This window comes from Lissotriton vulgaris, chromosome 1_1, assembly GCF_964263255.1.
Source record: "Lissotriton vulgaris chromosome 1_1, aLisVul1.2, whole genome shotgun sequence".
NCBI classification, from domain to species: domain Eukaryota; kingdom Metazoa; phylum Chordata; class Amphibia; order Caudata; family Salamandridae; genus Lissotriton; species Lissotriton vulgaris.
This window is the reverse complement of record NC_141685.1, coordinates 2081386852-2081404905: the sequence shown is the minus strand read 5'-3', so window position 1 is coordinate 2081404905 and position 18054 is coordinate 2081386852. Positions and strand designations below refer to the sequence as shown.

Genomic DNA, 18054 nt, shown 5'->3' with positions numbered 1-18054 from the left:
TGCAAGCTTACAGAATATTTAAAACAGAGTTATCAAGACCCATTGTATTTGCTGTGTCAAAATTTCTAACACCAAAACTAATCGAGGTAAGAGCAACTTGTTTCGCGGCACTTAGCTTTCACATTAATGAGATCCGATTTGTGCCTAATATGAAATCTCTGTCCATTCACAGAGAGGTGGTCCTTCATACAAGACACACCGGTGAGTGAGAATATGTGAGTGTGCAATATTGTAGTTAAACAGAGAACATCCTTGAATAGCTTAGCTGAGCCTTTCTGTGTTACTGTTGTTTAGGTGGTCATACGCCGGGTACTAAGATGACTACGATTTATTGATTGGGTTACATTGATACAAAGGTAAGAGGTCAAGAGACTGATGTTGAGCCACTTATTAGCTTTGAGATATGGTCGTTAATTAGAATCTAACTCGGATCTCCCCCCATTTTCATTTTTACAGTGTAGTCCTGATGAGAACTCGAAAAATAGGAAGAGTTCGAAACGCGTAGACCCTATATTGTATGATGCCATAAGAACATGAAAGAATTTTTGAATTGCTTAAAAAAATTTACAAATAGGCTGAAAGGAATGTCTATGGCACTAATGGAGATATGATTTATATTGAACTTTGAAGAATAGTTAGTATGTATTTTTGTATTGTAGAGAGTGCTTGAGAGTGGGTGATTGTGATTCACAACTGAGTGTATGTGTGAGTGTTGGTTGGGGAGTGTTAAGTGTACATAATGTGTTCCATATTTTGTATGTTATATGTTTTTTCAAACTGAAAAAAGATTTAGAGAAAACCAAAAAAACCTCCAAATGAAGTAAAATAATCAATAAAATTGCAGATTCATTCAAGAGACATTGATCCTCTCACTTTATGTTTGAATCGATTGTGAGATATTGATATGTTGAGAATTATCTAAGGGCAGCATTGGCGTTCTTTGTTTATTGATACATTGTGTCAAAATTTCTGGCAGCCATGTGGCACAATAGTAGGTTTTTAATTAACACCGCATAAAACTGTTTACAAGAGTACATTGTAATCAATTGTAACAGATGACGCAAGGGATAAATTGCAAATTTTATGTTTTTAGGCTATAACTCTTACGGTGTATTTTAGATATGTTCTTGTTCAAACACTTCTACTAATTTGTTCTGTTTTTTAACTGAACTAATGTGTCATCCATGCATATTGTATTTTAAACGTGCTTCGAATTTCTTTTATGGTTAAATTTGCCGAAATAAAGATATGATGATGATGATTTATGGAGTTTGGGTTTGGACTGGAGTTGGGTAAGGGTGGACTTTGCTTTAGGGATAGTATAAGGGATAGTGTTCGATTAGGCCTAGAGTTAGGCCTCTGGTAATGAGGTGGGTTTGGCATTAGGTTTAGTCTTAGTATTAAAGTTATTCTAAGGTTTAGTCTCAGGGTTAGAATTTAGGTTATATTTGGGCTCATGCTAAGTTTAGAATTAGTGTAAGTATATGTACTCTTTGCCTTAGCTTATTAATAGTAGTGGTGTTCTCCATAGTTGCATTTTCAGTAGTTGTAAATTTGATGTAGTAGGTTCTATGTAATGCTATGCAACCACATTGACGTACTTTAACCATCTTGCAGGTATTTTAAGATGCTCACCACAAATTGTGATTACTTACATCTGGGACCTACCTATAAACGTTACGATCTATAAACTCTCAAGCAGCTCCCAGTGGAAAAACTACATTTGACAATTGAATTATTCCAAATTAAAATCTCTGAAAATATTTGTATTATCCCCAAGTCATCTACTATATCCATTAGATTTAAAATGAAAGAAACACTGTTATCTACCAAACCCATTTAAAAATAAAATAGCCAGTAGAGAATGAGCTCATGTAGCGTTAAGACCAGGATGAAGTTGAAAAGTGCCAAAATGCATTGAAAAGACTAACTAAAAACATCAACATCTAAATTTGGAAATTTATTTCACATATGTATTGATACTTATATTTCTAAATGTATTAACATTATTGGTATCTCTTTTGACCAATATCAATCCAGGGAGACTCAAATAGGAATGTTTGTTATAATAAGCTGTACTTATGTTTTTATTTTTTCCAGTTCCCTACCCACCCAGAAACATTTCTGTGAAGATAGTGCTCCAGAACGAGAGTAGCTTGGAGGCCAATTCCAGCTTTAGTCCAGCTGAGACTTTTCTAGAATCGCAGGAAGCAATGGAGAAAGACAGCCCAGACCAATATTCTGGGGATCAACCGGAGAGCCTGACAAATGGCGCTAACATTTGGACAGAGTATTATTATAACAATACGGATTATGAGACAACTTCACAGCCCTATTGGTGGGCCAATGAGCCCACAACTCCGGACAATGAGGGGTTTGTGAATGGCGCACCCATGGATTATGAAAACTACGCTACCAGTACACCTGTGAAAGCAACACCAACCCCTTTTGCCTTCCCACCATTGAAAGTGATGCTAAACTGGTTGCCCCCAAAGGCAATTACGGCATTTGATGGCTTCTATGTCTTCTTTGAAAAAGATGGTAAGTGAAAAATTGCAATTAATTGTATACAAAACATGGGACTAGGATAGACTAAATATTTAATTTAAAGACATACATGGAAAAGGGTTGGGTAACCCTCTAATTCTTATCACTTTTATTACATAACTTAAAAGTATATTTGTAAAGCACATGTTCGTATCCGAATAAGTTTCTTGATGCAGACTGATGACAACACATGTTTATTATTACCAAAATTAATGGCTATCTTTTCATCAATCACAAAAGATGAGAAGTTGAGCCACTGAGTTTAAAACCTGTGACCAACTGGTTAATGTTTTTTCGATTTTCCTGCTAGGTCACTATGTACTTGAGAAAAAAGTGTCTGAGTTTTTGCAGGTAACAGAAAATGTATTAGCTAAAAACTAGTTTAATCAGAAGCAGTGACTTTGACATTGAAATATTAACAGCATTTATATTATTGTCGTTCTGGGCACAACTGTCCAAATGGCTAATATTTACTGCTTTCTCAAGATAATCCATTCACCGAGTAGTGGTCTCAAGAAAGCAATAAATGAAAAACACAAATATGTACTTTGATAGACACACTCAAAGCAATCATGATACTCAAGTCATAAAGACTTTTTGATGAACATGTTTTTTCTTCATTTCATAATTTGTAAGTCATCTATAACGTGGTCCTTGAAGAGCATTATAATGCTTGCATAAAACAAGTGGATACATGGTATCACTGTTTGGCATATAAGACAGGATCCAGGGCTTGAACCTGCCTGTTTCAGGCAGAGCTGGAAGGGTTTCCTGGGCAATGTCAGATCGCTTACCATACACGCGATTGAAATATGCGATTTTCTCAACTCAGAGAAACCTGATCTAGGCTTCTTAACTGAGACCTGGCTAAACCGAATTCCACCCCTGTTATTACCATAGCAATTACAGAGGGTTAAAGAATTCATATATTGGATAGGCAGATGAAAGTGGGCGGTGGGATAGCTATACTCCATAATGATAAGGTGAAGGTTACGGTACTGGAGCGACGCTGTAACGACAAAATTGAAATTTTGATATTTCGGATGGACCTTCTCCCACAGTGCAGTTGGAAAGGTGCATTAGTTTATCGGCCTCCAAGTCCCATTGTCAAATTCTCACTTCAATTAATGGAACTGATTGCACCCCATTGATCTCCTCCAATAATTTTATGCTGTTGCGAGATTTTGATGTACACAGCGAGTGCCAAGACAATGCGGAGACTGCGTCTTTCTTGGCTGACTTAGCCACACTGGACCTAATTAAAACTAATGACGGTCCAACCTATAAAGCGGGACATACTCTAAACATCATTTTCTCGAACTCACCTCACCTCTCCTCTAAAGCCCCATGGCCACTCAGCTGGTCGGATCATTCACTCATTGACTTTCATATAGTCCAGACCATCAGTTCCATTATAGGCAATGGCACAAAGTCACCCCTGACTCATTCTCAGCGGTTTTCACCTCTCTATGGGATACTGAACCTAGAAATGTTGAGGAGGCCCTATCTCAATTCAATGAGATGGCTAAGGCCGCCATTGACCAGATCGCCCCATTGAGAACTCGAGTGAGTAAATCCAGGCGAGCATAGGCAGCCTGGTTTACAAACGAGCTTCTTGAAGGAAAGAGGCATTGTAAAAACTTGGAGAGGTGATGGCGGCGGACTCATCCCACTGATGACAAAGAGAAATATAAGACAGCCCTCACCCAGTATCATAAAAACATAAAGCCGGGCCCAAAATCCTATATTACCCAACAGCTAAGTCAGGCTGAGAATACACCTAAAGTATTGTTTCAGACTTTGAACATTTTTACAAATCCTAAAGACTGTGATGTTGAAGAAGTTTCATCTCAAATCCTCTGTGATAAAATAGCTGACTATTTTATACAGAAAATAGATACCATCTATAATAAGATCACCTCTGCTGCCAGTTCACAGCGGGTTGCCGCTATTATAGAACCTCCACCTTGTTATTGGGTAAATTCATTGGCTAGTTTCCCCTCTTTAACTTTAGAAGAGGTGGAAACCTTAATGTGCAATGTGAAATCAGGCTCGCCACTTGATATTTACCTGCCAGAATCTCTTCTTCTCTGGCCAAACAGCTGTCAGCCCCAATTTGCTCTCTACTTAACTTATCATTGAAGGAAGGACAGTTGCCTCTGGCATGGAAGGTGGCACAGATTATTCCGATTCGGAAAAATACCAATGCCTCCATGGAAGACCTCTCTAATTTACATACAATTTTTTCTCTTACCGCTCATGAGCAAACTGTTGGAAAAGCACATTAACAAACACTTGTCAGACCATACCAAATGGGCCGGCTGCCTTGACCCTTCGCAATCAGGCTTTCGACCGAAACATAGCACGGAAACAGCCTTGGTGGCTGTCACAGCTAACATCAGGTTAGCACTCAATAGCTGTCAATCTACTCTCCTGGTGTTATTAGATCTTTCTGGCATATTCAATACGGTCGACCATCAGACCTTGGTCAGGAGACTAGAGGAATCTTGTATTGGTGGTGTGGCACTGCAATGGATGACGAGTTTCCTTACAAACCACTCCCAGACCGTGAACCTGGGGCCGTATCATTCTAAGTCCAAAGAACTGACCAAGGGAGTGCCCCAGGGGTCTTGCTTAAGCCCCACCTTATTTAACATCTATATCACTCCCTTGGCCGCACTTCTAAGGAACTATGGGTTCATCCCTATAGCATATGCTGATGACACCCAACTTACTTTTTCTTTTAAGAAATCTCTCCAGACGGTTCAAGCCACCTTCTTCTCCGGCATGTTGGCAATCTCTCAATGGATGCATAACAACTTTTTACAACTAAATGCTGGAAAGACTGAAATCATGCTATTCGGAGAAGCTCCACTCCTAGGACCGCAGAGTGGTGGCCAAGAGGGCTGGGGACTGTTCCAGTACCAATGACAATGGTAAAAAATGTAGCGATTCATATTGAGCAGATCCTAACCATGAAGGAGCATGTGACCCATACGGTTGGATCTTGCTTCAATGTGCAAAGCTTGTTAAGAAGAGTCTTCCCTTTCCTTCCTGATTCTATAAGGAAGTTTCTTATTCATGCTCTAGTGTTGAGCAGATTGGATTATTGCAACGCTTTGCTGATTGCAACCAATGAGTCTTCTCTGGATCACCTGCAGGTAGTGCTGAATACGGCTGCCCGCTTAACACTGAATGCACCTTGTCGAACTGTCTCACTTCCCCTTCTCCAAAAGCTCCACTGGCTGCCCGTACGCAAATGAATAAAAGTTAAGGTTTGTTGCATTACTCACAAAGCAGTGTGGGGTAAAGGACCTATTTACCTTGCAGAGAAACTTAACCGTTACATTCCCTATAGGGATCTCCACTCTGATTCAAAATCCCTCCTCAAGATACCAAAGGTTAAGAAGTCAAGGACAGGGGGAAAGCATTTTCATATTTAGCACCTCTCTATTGAAATCAGCTCCCCATTGCATAGAGGCAGTGCCCAGACCATCTGCAGTTTAGGCAAGTGCTAAAAACTGTTGTGTTCTAGCTCCTTGCTCCTATGTGACAGCTTTCTCACTATGGGTCCGTAAGCGCTGAGATACCCCTACGGGGGTGATTCTAGAGCTATGCAAGTCCAAAAAATAAATAAAATAAAAAATAAATAGTAAGTGGACTTGAGGAGTGATTTGGTACATTTAGACTCACAATTAATGTCATATATTGGTGGGAGGGATTAACATTTCGGAAAGTGTGGCGTTGGATGACAATTGTATTTTGTCAGGCATCTTGGTGACAAAGCATACTTAAATCGACAAAAAGTCATCTTTGGAATTCTAAATATAAAACCACACATGTAAGATCATACCAGGTGAGCACATCCCACATGGAATTGCCGCTGCCTTCATGGTCACTTTCTCAGTCAGCCATTTCATGCATTTGGTTGATGCACCTGTGGTACCCACAGCTAAGCCACTTAAGGATCAAGGGGCCTATTTACAAGCTCCTATCGCCACAGGAATGTCACTTTTTGCAACGTTCCTGTGGCGATAGGTGCTTGACCTTTTTTACATGGTGGCGTTAAGCCACTTAATGTGGCTTAACACCGCCTTCTAAATAAGGCATCCTTTCACGCTATACTTAGCGTGAAAGGGGTGGGCAATGGGTGTTGCGGTGGGTGTTCAGCTGCAACACCCATTGATTTTGACGCTGCCCCACACTTACAACCCTGGTGTAAATATGGGGCAGCACCAATAATAAGACCAGGAATAAACTGGTCTTCACATGGCGAAACGAGGAGAAATGGTTTATATCTCCTTGTTTTTGCTGTTTCTATGTGTGCTGCATTGTGCAGCACATACAGAAACAGCAAAATTGCCAGAAATGATTATATATATGCAGGAAATTGTCCCTTCCTTCACATAAACAATCATTACAAAAATGACAATTTGCAATTTTTATGTGTGCTGTACAGTGGAACACACATACGAAATTGCCATTTGTGATTGTTTCTGTGCAGGAGGAGACACCTTCCTGCACATAAACAACCATTCCCCCAATGAAGGTACCCTCGCACTATGGTGCAAGTGTGCCTGCATTGGCGCTAGGCAGCTTAATTCAGAGCCAGCATTAGGGGAAACACAAGGGTGCACCGTATCTTTGTAAATACGGTCCGTCACTGCGTTTTCATAATGGTGGAGCATGGCGTTAGCAAGTTTGGCTTAATGCCACTCTCAAATGTGGGCCTTTCTCACACATGCCAACAAACATGTTTCTTTGAAAGAAGACACTGAGGGACATATGTGCAACAGAATGACAGAGCGTGGCTGTTAAGCAAAACTTGATATCGCTATAGGTACGTCATAGAAACTGAATATGCCCCGTAATTCTTTCTCAACATGGCGACCACGAATATTGCACAAGACAGAAAGCTACCCATTTTGCAGAGGTTGAGCATATATAATGACTCCCTTCCTTCTCAAATGCCCGGCCGCAGTGTGATTGTACCGGTTTGTGTGCTGCAGCCGCTCCAGCTTGCTGCTGCCACTCTAGTTACCACGCGGTCTCCATTTTCCCCAAACATCCTAGTTCTGCGAATAAACCTTTTAGGTATTTTAGTTAGAAAATAATTAAAATATTATAAAACCAGAAGTGTAGCAATTAAAACATAATGTCACTTCTCACTAGTCATTTATGAGAAACTAAAATGCAAATGTATGCTTTATGGAGTCAGACCAGGATAGATGTGTGTTTTGAATCTGATGCTGCTGTCAGTGTGAAAGGTGCTTGCTGGCCTTAACAATAAGGACAATTTCAACGGAACAAACTGGCTAAAAGAGATCGATCTCATGTCATGCTCATAGAAAATCCTTTGGCATCCACATTGATGCAAAGATCAGCTTCAAAACATACATCGTACACATGACCAATACCACCTGGCATCAACTAGCTATGTTGTGCACGGTAAAACATTTCCTCCTATCTTCAGAACAGCCATCTAGGCACAAGTCATATTCCATCATAACTGAGATGACGCTCTACTGCATAGACTCCCATAAGCCAATGAGAGCTGTGTGAAAAGCATGCTTCAAGCAGCTGGATAGCTCATTAACCTTCTCTGGAAATGCAACAGGATAATTCAGAGAGCACCACTGACTCCCTATCCCGGCCCACGCAACCTTAAAAACTGACTGCATAAAATACATATTTTACACAGTGAGAGTCCTCCTTATCTGGCATCCAAGATCAATCCATCTAGTTGTCCGGGCCAGACATACAGCAGTCATTTTGGCCAGAAAATGCTGGATACAAAAGGCAAGATAACAATCATTTTAATTAAAGGCACTTCGGGTGTGGAATGCTAGCCCTGTCGAAATCCACCAACAACCTATCCACTTCTTCAGGAAAGAGGAAGAAGCTCACTAGGCTGTCCTCTCACCATCCTGATTATGCCTTTCCCTATTCAATTTTTCTCGCCGTATTTGCTCCCCGTGCAGGGCTTCGTTGTCTTGAGGTTTGTTCTGCTATATGAAACTGTATACATTGATACATACGAGAGGAATAGTACTGTATGGCTTTGGGATTGGTGCAAATCATCACTAGTGCATGTATATACATATTATACTTCCATAGAGCAAATATAGCCAAAATGCAGTGGATCACTGCACATGCTCAATGTGAAACATAAAGTCAACCAGTAGTAGGAGAGGAAGCTGGGTTGTGGACAGTTAATGCATTGTGATCCAGTGTTCTTTATTGGAGCACCATTGCACTGGCCTTGATGTATATGGGGGGGTTGTTCCAGATCCTGGGTGCATGGATGGAAAAAGCCTGTTGTCTTGTTCTTTCGGTTTTACACTTCTTGGTCTGCAGTCTGATGGTGTCCTGGCTGCAGGTGTGCCAAGAATCACCAGACATGATGAGCTTGTATGCATGATAAGGTGCTGGTTGTGATGGCTTTGTAGATGACACAGCTGTTTTTGAAGATGGTTTATGCCGACCAGGGGAGAAAAGAGAGTTCCATCAATATGGGCTGATGTGACCAACATGTTTAATGCACTGGATGACATGCTGTGGCATGTAGGATGCCCCTAAGGGATCCCAGTGTGAAGTCTGTGAGGCCATGGAGCCGGACATTATCACTATCCTGAGGCAAGAGTACAAAGGATTTTCTAGACAAAACAAGTTGACTTTCTTTAGGCTGTCAATGTTTTTTGGGAATGGTTTTCTTGATGGTTTCTCCAGGGTGAAACTAAGATACTTGTCATTTGATGAGAGTTGGATGATTTCGAAGCTGCCAAGGGCCATGTCATTGAACCAATTTTATACTATATCTTGTTTGTTGTTCATGCTAAACAACAAGAATTCTGTCTTGGTTGGGTTGATCTTCAGGTAGGTGCTAAACATCTTGGTCTGGCTGATGAGCAAGTAGTTTTTGAGGTGTTGGATGTCTGAAGCAGAGGACTTTTGTGTAGACTTGTGTCTCATTTGGCACATTGGTGAATATTTAGGTTATCTGTGGTTAGAGCATCAAGCAGCTTCATGTAAAGCTTGATGTTGAGAGGAACCAGTATGGAAGCATAGGGTATTCCACACGTGGTTGGGATCTTTGTATGCCCATTTGAACAAACTGGTGATGTTTGTAAAGATAAGAGAAGAACCAGTGAATGACGTTGCCATTGAATCCAGTTTGGGATTCTAGGGTGGGATGGTCGACTGTCTCGAAGACAGCTGAAAACTCCAGCAATATCAAGGGCCAGGTGTCATCTTCATCTGTGCTCGAAAGGGCGTTGTCTACAATATGTAAGGTAGCAGTCTCTCTGCTGCAGGGTGATCTGGTAGTCGTGCAGGAGAGGTTTAGCAAATTGCGTTTTCGACCTGTCAAAAAAATATTTTGCCAGGCCTTAACCTTCTTTTTTAAGTCACCCCTAAGGTAGGACCTAAAGGACCATAGGCCAGGGTGAATTGTATTCAACAAGCTGAACAGATGGGTATACGTTTTACATGTCCTGGTAATGAAAAACACCTACATTCTTTTTTCTTTACTGTAGGACCTAACTGTCCCATTGGATAACAGTAAAATAGCGAAAACACCACATGAAAAGGATCCTACACCAGGTTAGAAAAATATATTCTTTTAATAAATAAAACAAGACCTAAACAAATAAAATCCAATGAGTAGAACTGGAGTTATTGAAGTTTCAAGTTTCTAGTGAGAAATAGCACAAAAAGCACAATGCGCTATTGGAGATAAATGTTCACACTGGAGCAGGACAAAGTCACAAGTTAAATCCTGGTTGCAGAGCATTGGGTGGATCCGCAAAGATGTATCACACAGCTAAGGCGATGCGTCGATTACGATGAGCGGTGCAGCTGCGATGCAGAGTTTTGCCATTGTTTCCAGGCTGCTGTCGATGAGAGATGGGAGGAGCTGTGCCTTTATATCGGGGAGCCTTTGAAGTGCACAGATACCCTGTTTCCCCTGCCCTGGCTCCATACTGACTACCTCCATGATCAAGGACCATCATAAGTCAACCACTACCTGAACTTCCAACAACACTTCAGCCACCTGCACTCAGCCTCCCTGACCCTCTCATACAATCACTGCACCCACCAAAGCTACAGTGGAGGGCTTTCTTTCTCCTACCTCTCTGCTAAATCCTGATAAGACCTTCCACTTCACCTCCGAACAGCATTCTCTTTTCTGGAATTCAGAAAGGTACTCAAACGTGTTTTTTTGACTGATCCCAGCAAGAAACCAGCCCCTGGATACCTTTGAAGTTGATTAGCCATGCTATACAAATCCTGATTGATTGATTTATTGACGGGGTATGCATCAGCCCTGTGTGTAGGGACAGGAGACAGCCTATTCAGGTGTTTGCAAGGCTGTGCCCATCTCCTCCCTCTCATTCTGCCACAGATGACGGTTCAAGCTGGACTGTTCCCATGAGGAATAGGGTCAAGACTGATTTTCATATGGCTTGGTCCAATCTCAGGTGGCGTAGAGAGCAAAAGAACGATGGATTTAACTGGGGGAGAATGTTTGAATCATTCAGCATTGCAGCTATCATTTGTTACAGTTACAAAGATGGCCATTGAGGCACACCTAAGCTTCCATTGGGTTTACACAAAGCCCAACTGCAAACTACACACAGTCAGATGACCAGAGACAGGCTGCAGACACCAAGGGCCCGATTCACAGAACTAACTTAAGACAAAATCCTAAACTTACTACCATTTTGGTATTCACAGAAGGCACTTCTGTGAATACCAAAATGAGTAAGTGCCTTCTGTGAAAATCAAAATGAGTAAATGGTTGTAACTTTAGGATTTTGTTTAAGTTAGTTCTGTGAATCGGGCCCAAGACAGCTAAGGCAAGAACATTTCAACTTTTCAGAATTGAAATTTAAATCTGACTTCACCATAAATTTGGATCTTAAATTATGATTCCAGAGACAGCAAGCCTGAATCAGGTATATCTTCCCATTTGGAAATTACACATAAAATGTAATAAAGGTAATTTCAATGTTATCCTATGGGAGATATCGGCCTTGCAGCAGTGTACAACAAATTTAAGGGTTTTTCACTGACCATGTAAAACTTAAAAGTATAAATGCAGATGTAACATTCATAACACTCTGCCCTATGGGCTGTCCAGGGCATGGCAAAAGGTTTATTTTGCCAAGTCAAAAGGGCAGTTTAAAACTGCACACACAGGCTGTGCCATGGCAGGCCTTAGCCATGTTTAAAGGACTACGTAAGTCGGTGGCAAAACCAGTGCTGCAGACCCTCCAGTAACATTTAATTTACAGGCCCTGGGCACATATAGTGCACTTTACTAGTTACTTATAAGCAAATTAAGTCTCCCAAATGGGTATGAGCCAAAAATATCATGTTTAAAGGAGAGAACACAAGAACGTTAGCACTGGTTAGCCATGGTAAAGTGTACAGAGTCCAAAAGCCAACAAAAATTAATTCAGCAAAAAGGGGAGGAGAAAGCTGAAAACTTTGGGGGTGCAGAAACAGCATTTGCATTTTTCATCTCCCCAATGACCAGAAAAAGCCCAGTGCCAGTTCAGGGAATCTTCCTGCTATACTTGTAAGCTCCATCTATTTTGATTAATTGAAGGCCTCAAGAGTAGTGTCCTGGGCAATGGAGGCCTTGACATCATGTTTCTAAGGTACCTCCTCTTCCTCCATTTTTCTAACAGTTGCACATTGGAAACTAAACACCGATCACTTTGCCTTTAAAAATACTCTGGTTTGTCTTTTCTTCATACTACCTTAGAGACATCTAAATGTCAGGGATGGCAGACATAGCAAGGATCACAGCAGCGGCTCCTGATGACCTCTTAATGATTCCATTTTCAGGGGTACCCTGCTTTATTATAGTTTCATTAAAGGTGCTCATTAACTGACTGCGATCAAATAGCGCATACTTCATTATCCACTTGATACACACAAATGTACATGATGCGGAATTTAGTAATATTCATTATAACTGGTGCAATGCACTTGCAGCCTCATTGTGGTATTTTCATAACAGTTTGTTGAATTGTATCGGTCTCATCGAGATTAAATTTCAGGGCTGTTTGGATTCTTATTTTTATTTCATTGGTGAGGATTAGTGTAGGAGATCAGGTTCTATCCCTTGAAATACCTAGTTTTTTGGCTTACGTCCATAGTTTATAGACCTTTTTTTGTGCTTTGGAACACTATAATGAAGTCTCACATTCTGTGAGCTCTGTGTTAAAATGATTCTCAGCTGTTATCTCCTGGGTCCACCTTTTAAAATACAGGTTTGCTTCCACGCAGTTAGGGTAAGAGCCTCCGACAGGCCAATCATGTACTCAGGCACAGGCTGAGCAAGGTAGTGTGTTGCCTGACAAACAGGTAGCACTGTAACAGATAAGACCAAGACTGACCTAGTTGTGGCCTGTTAAGGACTTATAATTACATTTGGGAATTCAAGAACAAGTGTTCCAATTATTTCTGGCTGAAGCGTTGTTCACATCCAGCAACATGTGTACGTTGCTGGGCAGTGCAGGCTCGACAAGAGATCTTGCAGCTGTCCATCACCACTGTGCTTTAGTGCCCAGGAGAACAAGGGCACCCATGCTGGGAAACTTACCATCAATAGGCACATCAAATTTAAAGTGACACCTTAAAAGAGCAAGCATTGGCAAAGCCAATGGTTCTGGCATGGACAGCCAGCCTATTGGCAGTTCTTGTTTTGTTTTGTCATGGTTTTTGCAAAACCTTTTTGTTTGAGAAACTGCCAGCTGTTAGTAAATCTGAAGCAAATAATATTGACTAAAGGCAAAAATGTGTTTTTGTCACAAAAAAGTACACATTAGCTTAGTACTCCCTGGCACTGAAAGAACTACTTTGTCTGTGTGGATGTGCTCCTTGTGAAAGGGCAGCATGCTGTAACTCATAGTGAAGTCAGCCAATGGGTGAAGTGGTCGTATGCATTGCCCCTTGATGCATGTTCGCGTGGGTTGGTGTAAAATGTGAATGACAGAACCACAGACCAATGGATGAAGTATGGCTGAAAATCTCTATAGGTAACTATGTCCTACATATAATTCTTTTAAATCAAAAGGTATTGGCTAAGAAAGAAAGAAAGAAAGCATTAAAGAAGAATTGAAGCATCATGAAGAAAAGAAAAATAGAAAGAAAGGAGAAAAATTGCTACTAGTTCCTCAATTGAAACATGATAAAGGCCAGTTCTCTTTCGGCAAAGTTTATTAAAAAATCATTGATGAAACTGAGTCCAGAATAAATGTGTTCGGAACAATTGTCCATTGATGAATTTATATGTGTAAAATTGAGGCTCTAGGTTGTTGTATTGCATGCATAGTAAACCGAGGATAGCTTAATATGGAACAGTTTCAAATGTGACTGTTAGACCTGGCCCTTTTGACAAGTTTATCCCCAAACCTTTTTTCTCCTATTTTACTGACACGATTTTTGTGTGCTATATGATTCTGTGCATATGCTCTCTGTATAAATTGTGGCAGTGATTGGTTATCCATAATTGACATATTTGATTTGCTGGTAAATCCCTAGTAAAGTGCACGGTGTGTGCCAGTGCCCATAAATCAAATGCTACCAATGGGCTTGTAGCACTGGCTGTGCCAACCACATGAGTAGCCCTGCAAATGTAACTCAGACCTACCATTCTAGTGTCTGCGCGTGCAGTTGTAAACTGCAATGCTGCCCTGGCAAGTGCACCCAGTTGCCAGGTCCAGCCTTTCCCTTTCCCTACATGGAAGGCACCCCTACAGTAGGCCGAAGGTACCACCCTGGGCAGGGTGCAGTCTATGTGAAAGGTAGGACATGTACTCATGTGTGTATGTGACATGTCCTGATAATGAAATACTGTGTATTTCGTTTTCACTATCCAAAGTCTATCTGTCTCATAGGCTTATCATTGGGGTTGCACTGTAACATTTTTACATGTGTAACTTGCTATAGGGGCAAGATATGAAAATGGAGTTTAGGCTCTCTGAACTCAGAATTTATTAACACGCCTTTTGGTAAAGGTAGTTTTCAAAATCTGTGTTTGAAAATTCCACTTTTAGAAAGTGGGCATTTTCTTACTTTACCATTCTGTGTGCCTCTGGCTGTATGTGTATTCAGCATCTGGTGTTTGAGTACAGGAGCTGGGATGTGTATTCATCCTAGACAGTCAGTAGGGGAGTTGCCTGGGTGACTCATCGCAGGGCTGAATAGATCTGGTCTGCATTTGGAGTGCTGGGAGGAGTTTCACTTGCAACTGAATATGCTGTGTCTCCTTTTTCACTATAGTGTCTCCGCCCCCTGTGGTCATACTGCACCAGGGAGGACAGGACTGGATTGGACTGGGTTCAGAGACCCTCACAACAAAGAGAACTATGACAATTTGGGGAAGAAGTATTACACCTAAAACCCCTAGGACTTCAAGGAGCAAGAGGAACCTGCCAGGAAGAAGAGCAGGACTGTGTGAGGAGGACTGCCTATACTTTATGAGGGGTGGGTTGGCCTGCAGTTGCTGCTTCTGTCTGTGGTGGAGGAAAAGGACTGACTCTTTTTACCCTGCTGTGGTATCCTGCTTGTGAAGAATCTCCAAGGGCTTGTGTATGCTGGCCTCTTGTTGGAAGTCTCAGGGATACAAAAGATTTCAATCCTGGCTGGATCTGAAAGTACCCTGCCTGGCAGGAGGGCTGAGAACTGTGTGAGGAGTGCTGCCCCTGGTGTGGGGGGTAGGGCAGCCTGTCTGGATCAGGCGAAGGACTGGACTGTTCTTCCTCCTTTTATGTTTAAGCGTGAGGAGAGCACTGTTTGTGACCATCCAGCGTGTGGTGAGTGCTGTATTTCCTTATCTGGTTAAGAAGAAATCTTCCCCATGTGGCAGAAAGCTTGTAGCAAGTGCTTTAATGGGGCAATCCCCTTCCACTACCATCAGCGTGATTTGGAGCCTCTGATTGACCCTGGCGGCAGAACAAGAGGCTTGGTGTGTGCCCCAAGCTGCCCCACAAGGTTTGGGGCCCTGGGGATGGGAGAGTGTAAGGACAAAGCTCTCCCCCGTCTCCAGTCTCTAGCGCATGTGCCCACTTGGGCGAGAAGCCCTGCAGAGGAGCCGTATCAGCATCTCCCAACGGGGCCACGTGCAGGGAAAAGATTGCCTGGCAACAGGCCAGAGCAGAGTGTAGCTCCATTCATCCTCTGGAGTGCCAGGGTTCTGACCTGGAAGTTGCCGCAGCCGTTGTGCCTCCAGAGAGGCAGTCACCACCCGGGGAGCCCAGAGATGCCCCTCTGCTTGATCGAGGCCTAAAACCCACACAGCCAGGAGGTGTAGTTGCTGGGGCTGGGCTGTTTGACCCCACAGGGGTCCTAGGTGGCCCAAGAAATTTCTGACTTGCCCAGAGTTAGGGTGAGTCCCACGACCTCGGGCAGCTGTATGGGGAACCCAACGAGGTCTCCTCACAGGTGGTGACCGTTCTGCCTGCAGCAGCAGCCCAGTGTGATCGCGGGCTGCTGTACTCCAGGTGTGGGAGGTATGATTCCACCCCTCAGAAATGAGCTGTGTGAGGTCCCTGGTGTTCCCGCTACCAGCCTTCTAGTCCCAGGCATCCCAAAATGGTTGCTGCCGACCAGAGACATTTCTGCCCTCCTGTTGCTGAGCCAAGCTTGAGCAGGGGAAGGCAGAACAATAGGAATCCTGTTACAGGGAGGTGTGACCACCTTCCAGACAGGGTTTAATGTATTAGGCCTGGGTGGTTGCGCCTGCCAGTGACCGAAAGTCTGCATGAGGGGCACATTTGGTGTCCCTGTGCATAGTCCAGTTCAAACCAGTCCTAGGAGGCATTGGCTCCTGCTCTGGCTCGAAACTGGACAAAGGACATGGGAATAACTCCCCAATGTCCTGACCCTCCCCTGGCAGGTTCTCCTGAATCAGTCTAACCCTCTCCCGTGGGTAGAAAAGGACTTACCTGGCTGTAGGACTCTAGATTGGACGTGGACCTGAACCAGAAACCACTGAACTTCGAACCGTCTGGAGACTCTGGACTTGGTATGGGCCCAACTTTGTCTCCCTCTCAGTCTGAAGCATCGTCTGTGCCTGTGCACCATACAGGTTCTTTGCAGGACCCGTGGAGCATCAAGGCTAACTGAAGATATCTCCCTTGGAGTGAAGGAGTCACTATCCTGCAGGCACCACATTGCAATTGACTGGTCCGCTGCTCCTGAGCTCCTACGGACTCTGAAGGCTCCAGCAGCACAAGTGGTGGGTTTCCAAGTCCCTTGAGATCCAAGCTGCCCTCTTACCAAGTTTGATGTGAGAATCCATTGTGGAGGCTCCAATACCCGTACCACTGTGCCCCGTGTACTTTTGCAAGTGTATATGCTTGATGGTGTTTCTAAAATAAAGTGCACTGGGCTCAGAGTAGCCCTAACCTCTGGCATCATTTGCACCAAAGAACTCTGGCCTCCTCACACTGAGTGCTCTGTGAGCTGCTGCTTTATGAAACTGCTTGAGGTCCCCTTGCGACTCATGTGCCTCTATATTGTGGGACCTCTTGAGGATAAACACTGCTTTTCAGGTTCTCCACTGGTTGCTCCAGGCTTGCCCTAACTCCCCTGTGTTTGGTGAGTTTCCTGGACCTTGCTGGTCCGAACCGTAACGTGTCTTGACCTTCCTCGTTGGGGGCCGCTGCCAAAGCTTGTTGGTGCTCCCGCCAGACACCAACCCCTCAGCACTTGACATCCGTCATGGAACAGCTCATATCCGGCTCCTGGCCACCCTCAACATCTCCTGGTACCTGTGGCTGCAGAGTCAAGAACACCCTCTTCGCACCTGAAGCGGGCTGCTGTACTCCAGGTGTGGGAGGTATGATTCCACCCCTCAGAAATGAGCTGTGTGAGGTCCCTGGTGTTCCCGCTACCAGCCTTCTAGTCCCAGGCATCCCAAAATGGTTGCTGCCGACCAGAGACATTTCTGCCCTCCTGTTGCTGAGCCAAGCTTGAGCAGGGGAAGGCAGAACAATAGGAATCCTGTTACAGGGAGGTGTGACCACCTTCCAGACAGGGTTTAATGTATTAGGCCTGGGTGGTTGCGCCTGCCAGTGACCGAAAGTCTGCATGAGGGGCACATTTGGTGTCCCTGTGCATAGTCCAGTTCAAACCAGTCCTAGGAGGCATTGGCTCCTGCTCTGGCTCGAAACTGGACAAAGGACATGGGAATAACTCCCCAATGTCCTGACCCTCCCCTGGCAGGTTCTCCTGAATCAGTCTAACCCTCTCCCGTGGGTAGAAAAGGACTTACCTGGCTGTAGGACTCTAGATTGGACGTGGACCTGAACCAGAAACCACTGAACTTCGAACCGTCTGGAGACTCTGGACTTGGTATGGGCCCAACTTTGTCTCCCTCTCAGTCTGAAGCATCGTCTGTGCCTGTGCACCATACAGGTTCTTTGCAGGACCCGTGGAGCATCAAGGCTAACTGAAGATATCTCCCTTGGAGTGAAGGAGTCACTATCC

General features: G+C 43.4%; 1 protein-coding gene across 6 annotated transcripts in view; it reads left to right on the top strand.

Moving 5' to 3' along the window:
* The window catches only part of PTPRO (protein tyrosine phosphatase receptor type O), a 1018456-nt gene that overhangs the window by 541374 nt on the left and 459028 nt on the right, over window positions 1-18054 (top strand). For all 6 annotated transcript variants that reach the window (XM_086920999.1, XM_086920983.1, XM_086921017.1 and 3 more), the window contains exon 5: window positions 2101-2541. In XM_086920999.1, coding sequence (XP_086777125.1) covers window positions 2101-2541 — 441 coding nt within the window. The remainder of the gene's footprint in view (window positions 1-2100; window positions 2542-18054) is intronic.